Consider the following 8,181-nt stretch of genomic DNA (forward strand, 5'->3'; position numbering starts at 1 on the left):
ATATACTATGTGGCTGGGCAATATACAAAATGGATGGGCAATATACTATATTTTGTATATTGCCCATCCACGTAGTATATTGCCCATTCACGTAGTATATTGGCCATCCACGTAGTATATTCCACGTAGTATATTGCCCATCCACGTAGTATATTGCCCATGCACGTAGTATATTGCCCATTCACGTAGTATATTGGCCATCAACGTAGTATATTCCACGTAGTATATTGCCCATCCACGTAGTATATTGCCCATTCACGTAGTATATTGGCCATCCACGTAGGGCAATATACTACGTGGAATATACTACGTGGATGGGTAATATATAGTACGTGGATGGGCAATATACTTCATGGCTGGCCAATATACTAAGTGCCTGTGCAATATACTACGTGGCTGGTCACTATGTTATGTTGCTGCGATGTATGCTACTATATCTAAAATATGCAAATTTACATAACCGTGTATTTATTGTTGGCCACAATTAATTTCAATTTTTTTTACTTGTTGTCCTTTTTTATGAAGATTGAACAACACCCTGAGGTCTGGGACCGGTCAAGTGAAAAATACAAGGGGGCAAAACGTGATGCCTGGCCCAAAATAGTAACCGCTCTCTTTCCAGAGTGGCCGAATCTCCCAACACAGCAGCAAACACAGATTTGTAAGTATAAATTTATTTCCTTTTTTTAAAAAAAGGAAGAAGAATGGATTTGTAATGTTTTATTTAAAAATTTTAAATTTGCAGTGGGCGATGTGAAGACGAGATGGCGGTCTGTCACAGACAGATATCTTAAATCACTCAAGACTCCGAGTGGCAGCTCGCCGCCAAGGAAGAGGGTGCCCTATGGAGACCAGCTGAAGTTCATATTGGGAAGCCGGAGTTTGAGGAGGTAGATAATATAAATAAATAGTGTTGCTTGACGTAATGATTTGTATTTTTGTAACCTTTGTTTTATTTTTGGGTCTGCAGAACCGAAAGCAACATCTCTGCCCAAACACCTCCGGACCTTACCGATGGTGACACCACGGTGGACAGTATTGGAGAGGAAGTAGAAGACAGCATAATGAACAGCCAAGAATCTCCGGGGAACATGTCTTTGTCCGGAAGGTCACACGAAATAAGTGATTCCCTTGGAGAACAGGACGTTGCAGCAAATACCACTACTTCTACTTCCTCTGACGCTGGTGCAAACTCTGGTGGCGGTGTGTCGAGGCACATGGGGAGGGGGGCTGCTTCTGTCCGTCCCGTGGCAGTGAAAAGACCGGTGCAAAAGAAGACCAAACAAGGTCAAATTATAGAACAATTAACGAGTAAAACGCTCAATCTTCTTGATAATTCTTCTAAGCAAGATGAGCATGACAAATTTGGGTCATTTTTGGCAGACCGTGTTAGAACACTGCCACGGGACAAGCAGCAAATGTTCGTTACAGCTGTCAATTGTCTGTTAATGGCAATTGATGACACACCAACCCTACCCCCTGCTCCACAAGTAATGACGGGTATTTTCAACATTTTCAGCAACCCCATTATGCCTCCACCACCACCACCACCAGCTGCTGCATCGCAGCGTTACGGACAGGCGGCAACATACAGGGCCAATCAAGTAGATGCGTACAGTGGCCATACACCTTTACCTAGTTCAACTGGCCATCGTTCCAGTATGCCCAATAGCAGTGTCTACTCCCAACCTGACTTATTTAATGATATGGGCTACCAACCGGAATACCATCAATTTTGAGTTTCGATATCTCATCCTATTTCAGTAGAGACGGGAGTGTACTGAATGTTAAACCATTGAGTTCATGACCAAATCTTACAAAAGTTCTTTAAGGGAACCTGTCACCACGAAAATCGCGGGTGAGGTAAGCCCACCGTCATCAGGGGCTTATCTACAGCATTCTGTAATGCTGTAGATAAGCCCCCGATGTTATCAGAAAAAGGAGAAAAAGACGTTATGTTATACTCAACCACAGGCGCTTTCGCTGCTGGTCAGGTCAGGCCGCAGCGGACCGGAGACGCCAATCTGACCTGACCAGCAGCGAGAGCGCCTGTGGTTGAGTATAACATAACGTCTTTTTCTCCTTTTTCTGATAACATCGGGGGCTTATCTACAGCATTACAGAAGTGGGCTTACCTCACCCGTGATTTTTGGGGTGACAGGTTCCCTTTAAGTTTTGTTATAAAATGTAAGTTCATATACATTAAAAAAAGTTTCTTAATGTAATTAATTTTTCTTTTACTTTATTAAAAAAAATTATTTTAACTACTCAGATTTCTTATTATCATAAAAATAAGAAGCTTGGAAATGGGATCTGATTAAGCAACGGTAAACAATAACAACATGGAAACGATTATTGTTTAAATAATATTTTTTATTTATTAGCAATGTTTACAATTAGATTAATTAAAAAGGGGCCTTGGTAGATAGGGATTTGGCGACGGTTGATAGGGATTATGCCTCACATTTTCACAGGTGTTAGCATCTGTGCCGTACAGACTGGTTCATTAGTGGATAGGGTTCCGCCGTCATATGTTCTGTGCTGTTATATCTCACGTCCAGTCTTGGGCCTTGATTCTGTTTAGGCATCAGATCTTCTCTGCAGTTCTGGCAGCTCAACACCGGCACAAGAGTATTGCCAGTGCACGGCACCTTCAGGACTCATGAAGTAGTCTGCAAAGGTTTCTCTCACACGCACACCCGTGTTACATTGCCTTCCTTGACCAAAGTTGTCCACTGCATCTAATTCTGACACCTGTAATTCCTCAACTACCTCAGTGCTGTATTCACGAGCATAGTTGTGGAGCACACAGCATGCCTTTATCACAGTGTCCACGGTCTCCGGATCTAACTGGATGGCAGTGTGAAAGATCCTCCACCGACTACACATGATCCCGAAGGTACATTCCACATATCTTCGTGCACGGCTCAGCCTATAATTAAAAATCCTCCGCCGGTCATCCAGTGCTCTTCGTGGGTATGGGCGCAGCAGGTGGGGCTTCAAGGGAAATGCCTCATCCGATACCATCACAAAGGGTACTGGATGTGTGGAACCTGGCAAAGGTCTAGGGGCTGGGAGCGTGCCGCCATCTCGAAGAATTTGAAGTCCAATCTGTGATGATTGCAACACCCGAGAATCCCCAGTACTACCATAGGCACCAACGTCGATGGCAACAAACTTGTAATGTGCGTCAGCCACCGCCATCAAGACCACTGAAAAATACTTCTTATAATTAAAGAAGCGTGATCCTGATCTTGGTGGCTTTAGCACTCTCACATGTTTACCATCAACAGCACCTACGCAGTTGGGGAAATTGGCCACAGTTTGAAAGCCTGCTGCAACCTGCAGCCAAGTCTCCTCGGTTGGGCAAGGCATCACGATGGGCCGCAACTTCTGCCAGATGACGGTACATGTGCACCGTACAATTTGCGAGATGGTCGATTTGCCAACCCTAAATTGGAGGTGCAGGGATGTATAGCTCTCTCCTGTGGCTAAAAACCTGAAGAAAGAAAAAAAAAAAATTTAGAAAACCTACCAACACAAATTGTGTTGCAAGATAAAACATCCACATCATGGCCACTAGCGTTATGGGGACACAGGCAGCATTGCAGCAGCATTATGAGGGAAACAGGGTGCACTCGCAGCATTGGGGCAGCATTATGAGGTAAACGGTGCACTCGCAGCATTGGGGCAGCATTATGAGGGAAACGGTGCACTCGCAGCATAGCGGCAGCATTATGAGGGAAACTGGCAGCATTATGGGGGCACTCGCAGCATAGCGGCAGCATTACGGATTAAACAGGCAGCATTTGTGGCAGCATTTAGGGGTGCACTAGCAGCAAGGCCTTACCGCAAGGTGATGAGCAGCCTTTCTTCTGCAGAGATCGCTCTTCGCATGACCGTATCTTCGTAAGTGAGGTGTGGACCAAGAAGAATTAGAAGACGATCAAATGCCTCAATGGAAAGACGGCAAAACTGAGAAAATTTATCTGGAAAGCTGAAAATAAAAAGGAACATAAAACTTTAATTTTAAACACACACATAATGTATGTTGTATATATCAAAAAAAGGTACAAAGAAACACAGCTGTCAACATACAATTTCTCACTATATCTTACCTCCTTAAATCACGATAAAGAACATGGAAGTGTCCCTTTTCCTCCCGTTCATGAATGATGGGATGAACCCACATCCTTTTTTGCCGTCTATCCCTTCTTCTCCGCGATTGCTCCTATGGGAGAATATAGTATGTGTTATTACATGGAACTGTACAACACATGTTATACAGCTGGCAAGGCTGGGTTCACATTGCGTTCCCCCAGTCCGTTTTGACGGACTTCGTAACACCGCTGCATAATGCGGTGAAACGTAGTCCGCTAGCGCCACAATTGACTCCTATGTCTGACATCACTAGCCATGTGCCGTCATTTGAGTGACGGTCGGACCTCTAGACTCTGACTGCAGCGTTTCCGGGTCTGTCACTGCTAGCGCAGATGTAGCTAGCAGATGCTCCATCTGCGTTAGTGATGTGCCAAAGTCAGCACTTGCGTTGCAGCAGACCGTGAACGTATGTGTTGAACGGGCTGCTGTACACATTGTGAACCCAGCCTAATACGGAAAGTGTTCACATCTAATGACATTTTCTTACCAGCTCGCTGTAGTGGTGCAGCAAAAGTAGTGCCGTATGCAACAGTAGGCAGTTCTGTTCTGGAGTTAGACGATGGTGCGGCATCTTGAATTCAACAAGGAAGCTAAATGGTGAAGAGGGGTTGGACCAGGAAATGAGCTCATGTTTTTTTTTTTTTTTCAACCAACTTTATCTGCTGTAAAAAACGCATAAAAAACGCACAAAAAACGCATGTAAAAAAACGCATAAAAAACGCATAAAAAACGCACAAAAAACGCATGCGGTTTTCCTGGGAGTGGTGCCAATTTCTCCTCAGGAAAATCTCAGGAAAATTCTGCACAAAAAACCTGACGTGTGCACATAGCCTTAATCTTTATGCCCTTAAATCAGAGAGTCATATCACACAAAATAGTAAATAAATAACATTTTCCACATGTCTACTTTACATCAACACAATTTTTGAAACAATCTTTTTTGTTAGGAAGTTTTAGGATATGTGCACACGTCAGGATTTCTTGCAGAAATTTTCCTGACAAAAACCGGATATTTCTGCCAGAAATCCGCATGCGTTTTACCGCGATTTTACAGCGATTTTGATGCGTTTTAGACGCGTTTTTGGTGCGTTTTTTGTGCGTTTTTTCCCAAATGCATAGAATTGCGGGAAAAATGCAGAAAATCCGCAAAAATAATGAACATGCTCATCTTTTTACCACGATGCGTTTTTTTCGCGGAAAAAAACGCATCCATGTGCACAAAACATGCAGAATGCATTCTAAATGATAGAATGCATAATGTATGCGTTTTAATGAGTTTTTATAGCGTTTTTAGCACGAAAAAACGTGAAAAAATCGCAAAAAAACCTGTACGTGTGCACATACCCTTAACGGTTAAAATTTGACCAGCGATTTATTTTTACAACAAATTTTGCAAAACCATTTTTTTATTTACCATATCAAATTTGAAGTGACTTTGATGGGCCTACATGACAGAATATACACTAAAGTGACATAATTTAAAAAAATGCATGCCTCAAGGCCTCAAGGTGCTCAAAACCACATTCAAGAAGTTTATTAACCCTTCAGGTGCTTCACAGAAATGTATGGAATGTGGAAGGAAAAAGGTAAACATTTAACTCTTTTTCAGAAAAATTTTCCTTCAGACTCAATTTTTTTTACTTTCACAAAATTAACAAGAGAAATTGTACCACAAAATGTGTTGTACAATTTCTCCTGAGTTTGACGATATCCAATATTAGGGAGCAACTACTAATTGTATGCACGGCAGAGCTTGGAAGGGAAGGAGTGCCATTTAACTTTTTGAATTAAAAATTTGCTGGAATCATTAGCAGATATCATGTCGCAATTGGAGTGCCCTTTGTTAGGTGTTTGGCTTCTCTCGCTGCGCGGGATAGATACCAAGCATTATTTGCTTCTGCGGTCTCCCAATAAGGTCCGGCCACTCCGATTGCTGCTCTGCACAGACGTCAGTCCCAGCATCTTGCTCAGGCTCATGGTATATGTTTGGTTACTGCTGGTTCTCCAGTCAAGTCTATGGTAACCAGTGATATGGGAGTGCAGCCTTGCGCTCTGGAGTCTAAGTCCAGAGATCACCTTACTGAGCATGTACATGATGTGGTGGCTATTCTTTGGTGTTCAGTAGCATTGAGCATTCCGATACAGCGAATATCGACCGATACCCGATATTTGCAGTATCCGAATTCCGATACCGGAATTGGAAGTTCCTATAGTGTAATGATGCACTATAATGGAGTGTGGGCGGTGCGTGTGCGCGGGCAGGGTCTGTGTGTAACCTTGGGGGGGGTCTGTGCATGCCAGCTGGGGGTCTGTGCGGCGTGCCAGGGCTCTGTGCGTGTGTGCTGGGGCTCTGTGCGGGCCTGCTGGGGCTCTGTGCGTGTGTGCAGGGGCTCTGTGCAGTGTGCCGGGGCTCTGTGCGGCGTATGGGGATGTGCATGTGTGCCGGGGCTCTGTGCGGCGTATGGGGCTTTGCGTTTGTGCCGGGGCTCTGTGCGGTGTGCTAGGGCTCTGTGTGGCATGCGGGGCTCTGTGCATGTGTGCCGGGGCTCTGTGCGACATGCGGGGCTCTGTGCAGCATGCCGCGGCTCTGTGCGGCGTGCCAGGGCTCTGTGCGGCGTGCTGGGGATCTGTGTGGTGTGCGGGGCTCTGTGCGGGCTGCTGGGGCTCTGTGCCTGTGTGCAGGCATCGTCCGATGGGACTACAAGTCTCATCGGACAATGCCTACTACAGTGACAGTGATTGACACATTAGCCAATGATGGTACAGTAGTAGTCCCATCATCGGGCTAATGTGTTGAATGAAAAAAAAAAAAACTTACATACATACTACATACATGCTACATACTACATACATACTACATACATACTATATACATACTTCATACATGCTACATATTACATACATGCTACATACATACTACATGCATGCTACATACATGCTACATACATACTACATCCATGCTACATACATGCTACATACATGCTACCTACAGTACATTCATACATTACATACAATACATACATACAGACATACAGTACATTAAACATAGAGTACATACTCACCATTACTTGTCACTTTGTTCCCTGAAGCCAGTATCATCTGTAAAAAAATATGAAAATAACAAACAACCAATATACTACCTGTCCGCAGAAATCCACGAGTGTCCCACAACAATCTCCCGTAGAGAACCGCAGCATCAGCTGATGCGACCGCTTTCTAGTGCTCCAGGAACACAATGACGGGAGGAATGTACCCTTCCGCACTGTATTCCTCCGCCGCTGTAAAAAAAAAAATAAACCCCAGTCTCACTTTTGGCATTGCTGTATGAGAAATTTTCCCAAGCAGCAACTGCTATAAAGTGAGACTTTGTACTAAGGTAACCTCTCAGTGATGCACTGCAGGAGCCATTGTCTCCTGTCATTGTGACACTGAGGGTTCTATTAAGCAGTGACATCACCCGATGTCACTGTTCTATAGGGGAGATCGTCGTGGGACATTCGTTATTAATTGGACTACGGCGGACAGGTAGTATACGGTTTATTATTTTACATTTTTTGCAGGCGCTGAAGTATGGTAAGCATGGTTAAATGAAGAATATTAAAATACTTTTTTTCCTAATGTGTGTGTGTTTGATTAACCCTTTCCTACTATTGGATTAATAATGGATAGGCGTCTTATTGACGCCTCTCCGTTATTAACCCGGCTTAATGTCACCTTACAATAGCAAGGTGACATTAACCCCTTACTACCCCATATCCCACAGCTACACGGGAGTGGAAAGAGAGGGGCTAAGTGCCAGAATTGGCGCATCTTATACATGCGCCATTTCTGGGGCGGCTGCTGACTGGTAATTGTAGCCGGGGTGGGGGGGCAATATCCAAGGCCCCTCTCAAGGCTATGAATATCAGCCCGCAGCTTTCTGCGTAGCCTTTCTGGCTATAAATATAGGGGGACCCCACGTGATTTTTTTTGGGGTCCCCCTATTTTAATAGCCAGTAAAGGCTACGCTGTTGTGAGTTC

The 8,181-nt window shown here is 44.2% G+C and overlaps 2 protein-coding genes across 2 annotated transcripts; one reads left to right on the top strand and one right to left on the bottom strand.

Moving 5' to 3' along the window:
* Positions 1-378: 378 nt before the first annotated feature.
* Positions 379-1,800, top strand: LOC138672222 (uncharacterized). The gene is made up of 3 exons (XM_069760215.1): positions 379-661; positions 746-890; positions 971-1,800. The coding sequence occupies exons 1-3, from the start codon at positions 445-447 to the stop codon at positions 1,737-1,739; spliced, it is 1,131 nt and encodes a 376-aa protein (XP_069616316.1). The 5' UTR covers positions 379-444; the 3' UTR covers positions 1,740-1,800.
* A 552-nt stretch (positions 1,801-2,352) lies between these two features.
* LOC138670593 (uncharacterized) lies at positions 2,353-4,842 on the bottom strand. Its single transcript, XM_069758056.1, has 4 exons — positions 4,649-4,842; positions 4,119-4,231; positions 3,851-3,997; positions 2,353-3,499 (listed from the first exon to the last, which is right to left on the bottom strand). Exons 1-4 carry the CDS (start codon positions 4,730-4,732, stop codon positions 2,581-2,583), a joined length of 1,263 nt encoding a protein of 420 aa, XP_069614157.1. The 5' UTR covers positions 4,733-4,842; the 3' UTR covers positions 2,353-2,580.
* Positions 4,843-8,181: the final 3,339 nt, after the last annotated feature.

The sequence above is a fragment of the Ranitomeya imitator genome, chromosome 3 (genome assembly GCF_032444005.1).
Source record: "Ranitomeya imitator isolate aRanImi1 chromosome 3, aRanImi1.pri, whole genome shotgun sequence".
Lineage (NCBI taxonomy): Eukaryota > Metazoa > Chordata > Amphibia > Anura > Dendrobatidae > Ranitomeya > Ranitomeya imitator.

Bases quoted from the DNA above. Each gene is read 5' to 3' on its own strand.
- LOC138672222 (XM_069760215.1), top strand. From the start codon at position 445: ATGCAAATTTACATAACCGTGTATTTATTGTTGGCCACAATTAATTTC. The intron at 662-745 runs GTAAGTATAAAT...TTAAATTTGCAG, and splicing joins ACAGCAGCAAACACAGATTT to TGGGCGATGTGAAGACGAGA. The intron at 891-970 runs GTAGATAATATA...TTGGGTCTGCAG, and splicing joins GGAAGCCGGAGTTTGAGGAG to AACCGAAAGCAACATCTCTG.
- LOC138670593 (XM_069758056.1), bottom strand. From the start codon at position 4,732: ATGCCGCACCATCGTCTAACTCCAGAACAGAACTGCCTACTGTTGCAT. The intron at 4,232-4,648 runs GTAAGAAAATGT...ATTCTCCCATAG, and splicing joins TGCACCACTACAGCGAGCTG to GAGCAATCGCGGAGAAGAAG. The intron at 3,500-3,850 runs GTAAGGCCTTGC...TTCTTTCTTCAG, and splicing joins AGGCTGCTCATCACCTTGCG to GTTTTTAGCCACAGGAGAGA.